Source organism: Musa acuminata, chromosome BXJ2-6 (genome assembly GCF_036884655.1).
Source record: "Musa acuminata AAA Group cultivar baxijiao chromosome BXJ2-6, Cavendish_Baxijiao_AAA, whole genome shotgun sequence".
NCBI lineage: Eukaryota > Viridiplantae > Streptophyta > Magnoliopsida > Zingiberales > Musaceae > Musa > Musa acuminata.
In genome coordinates, this window is record NC_088343.1 from 19,231,058 (window position 1) to 19,234,222 (window position 3,165).

The window sequence follows — 3,165 nt, forward strand, 5'->3', positions numbered from 1 at the left end:
AGATCTCTCTTTTGTTGTCAAGTTAAAGGCATGTATAGTTGAGAGAAGTGATGGTCGAAAGGATTGGTGGATCGATGGATGTAGGCTACGATTTAGGCTTATTTTGTGGCTGTTTTTGGTGCAATTTGAGGGTGTGGTTTAGTGAAGTTTTAGGGCTATGGATGAATGTTTTGGATCTGTGGTAGATGGCTGCAAAGGTTTGATAGAAATCAGCAGAAGCTGCAGCAAGTATGTGTTGTCTTGTAAGAGTAGGATTGTCGTCGAAGAAACAACGGTTTTTCGACGTAATTTCCACCAAAAACTTGAGAGAATTGAGGAGGGAATTGATAGAAAAATCACAGTTTATATAACAGCAAGGATATCTAATTTAATCAAGAAAATTTTGGTAGTATTACAGAAAGGAAATTGGTGCAAGTTGCGATTGCAGAATTCTCGTCGAAAAATTTCAGCGGGTTACGATGAAAATTTACAGCAATATAAAATCATTTTTAGAGATGAATTTCTTAATAGATCAATCTTAGATAGAAGCCAAGATGATCTATGAAGTATATAAGAAATTTCATTCAAAAAAGATTGCAAATAGATGGGTTAAGGCAACAATATGCGGCTGAAATTTTCTGCAGCACAGATTTTTAGGTATAGCAGATTAGACGTAAAAGATCAGTAGTTTATATTGAGAATTTTTTGATGAAACCAAAGGGAAATCCACTGTTAGGAAGTGTCAAAGCTATCATAAAAATTTTGTAGAGATTTGGATAGAAACAATGTAGTATCAAGATCAAACAAACAGTGCTATGCGGCTGAAATTTTACAGTGTAGATTTTCAAGTATAGCAGATTTGACGTAAAAGATCAATGGTTTATATTGAGAATTTTTTGAAAAAACTAAAGGGAAATCTGCTGTTAGGAAGTGTCAAAGATGTCATAAAAATTTTATAGAAATTTGGATAGAAAAAGCATAGTAGCAAGATAAAAAAGATGGTACTATGCGGCTGGAATTCTGCAATGTATCTTTCGTCGTAGAGATGAAAACTTTGTGACGAAAGGTTTATGCAGCAATATAGGAACTTTTTTTTTTTTTTGGATTTTCGAATAAGGATAACTAAATTGCAGCAGCAGTAAGGTAGGAAACCAGAACCTGTTGCAATTCACGGGGAGATCAAAGGATGATCCGCGGTGGTGGAGATGATGGCGGAATTCGGCGACGATTTTTTAAGCAATTGAGGGAATTGCTTTGGGCGGTTGTGGAGGGCTGATGGATGGCAGTGGAAGGGCAGTGAGATGCCAAGAACGCTGCTCTGATACCAGGTGTTAGAACCCTTGCAGATTCTAAACTTGGGGTTGATCTCTTTAGGGGATCGGCCTCCTTGGAACTCTATAGGGGTTCCTCCCTCCAAGTTGCTGCTCAAAGGCTGCAGAAAAGATTCATCTATTGCTTATGAAAAGAGAAGGAATACATGGCTATTTATAGGGCTTCTAAACCCTAACTCCTAATATGACTCCTACTTAAGACTCTTACTTCTAACCAACTCCTAGTATGACTCCTAGTCAAGACTCCTATTCCCTTACAACTCCTAATTCTTCTCTAAGAAAACACCTCTTACATGAATGCCCCTCTCAATTAGGACTCTCCTAGCTAGAGTCTTAACAGAATGTCCCTCTCAATTAGGACTCTCCTAGCTAGAGTCCTAATAGTTTTACATGAATGTCCCTCTCAATTAGGACTCTCCAAGCTAGAGTCCTAACAGTCGGCTCCTGTTTAGGGGCACCTCGATGAGTCACTCGGGAGGCTCCAGTAGCGTCGGTGCCATGGGTCCTTCACAGGGGTCGGGGGTTTGAGTCGGTCACGATTTCCTCGGGAGAGTAACCGTGGTGAGATAGCATCGCCTTGACTCCCCCGAGTTGCTCCGGACCTCCCCGATTCCTGTCGAGGTCGGAAACTTGATGGCTCTATGGTAGTGGAAACCACTGCCTTTAACTTGTTGAGCGTCGGTCTGCCAAGGATGACGTTATAGGTCGAGGGCAGATCGACTACCATGAAGGTGGTCAATACTGTCTTCGCTCTCGGCTCTTCCCCCATGGTGATAGGGACGACCGTGGTCCTGAGCGGGGAGATGGAATCCATCGTGAATCCTGTGAGCACTAACGCCATGGGGGTGAGGTCTCTCTCGGTCAAGCCGAGCTTCTTGAAGGCGTCGAAGTAAAGGACGTCGGCGGAACTCCCGGTGTCAACCATCACCCTTTTGACTCGGGCGTTGGTGACCTGGACCGAGATCACCAGAGCGTCGTCATGATGAGAGCGCTCGACTTCTCCAGCCCCGAAGGTGATTTCAGGCTCGTGTTTAGGTCGGGGTCGCTTCTCGATCATGCTGTGGGCGTAAGCCTTCCTCGACGCAGAGCTATTGCCACTAGCTGTTGGCCCCCCGGAGATGACGTCGATTTGTCTTTCAATAGGGCCCCTGGGGCATGGAGTCACTTCCCGGGGTTCCTTGAGGTAGCGTCTGAGGTGGCCTCTCTGGATTAGCCCCTCTATTTGATTCTGGAGGTCATGGCAGTCCTCCGTGTCATGGCCGTAGTCCCGGTCAAACTTGCAATATTTAGACCGATCTTTGTGAGGGGCCTTCATGGGACGAGGTTGTCACAGGAGACCCTTTTCCTTAATTTGGAGAAAGATCTCGGTGCAGGACGTATTCAGGGGGAGAGGCAGGGGCCTTGGGAGCAGTAGCTCTTGTCGATCGGGCCTCCGGTTGGGCTACATCGGGGCTGCTGAGGTCGTTCCCCGGGACTGTTCTGCCTTTAGCCTCTTGCCATCCATGCGCTTCCCTACCACCAACGCTTCGGTGGTGACGTACTGGTTGGCGCGCTGGAGCATTTCGGAGATAGTCACTGGTGGTTTCTCGATCAGTGACCAAAAGAACCTCGAAGGCTTCAAACCCATCAGGAATGCCTGCATGATTAAAGAGGGGTGAGCATTTGGGAATCCCCAAATCTCAGTGGCAAAATGTGTCACGAACTGGGAGAGCAGCTCATCTTCGCGCTGTGATAGCACGAGCAGGGTGGCCATGGAAGGCCTAGGTCACACGCTGGCGAGGAAGTTCTGCTCGAATTCCCGAGCGAGCTGATCGAAGGACGAGACCAAGGATTAGCGTAGTAGGCTGAACCATGC

At 46.2% G+C, this 3,165-nt stretch overlaps 1 protein-coding gene across 1 annotated transcript; it reads right to left on the reverse strand.

The window, feature by feature from the left end:
- Positions 1–1,758: 1,758 nt before the first annotated feature.
- LOC135613903 (uncharacterized) lies at positions 1,759–2,625 on the reverse strand. The gene has a single exon (XM_065110916.1). It carries the CDS (start codon positions 2,623–2,625, stop codon positions 1,759–1,761), a length of 867 nt encoding a protein of 288 aa, XP_064966988.1.
- Positions 2,626–3,165: the final 540 nt, after the last annotated feature.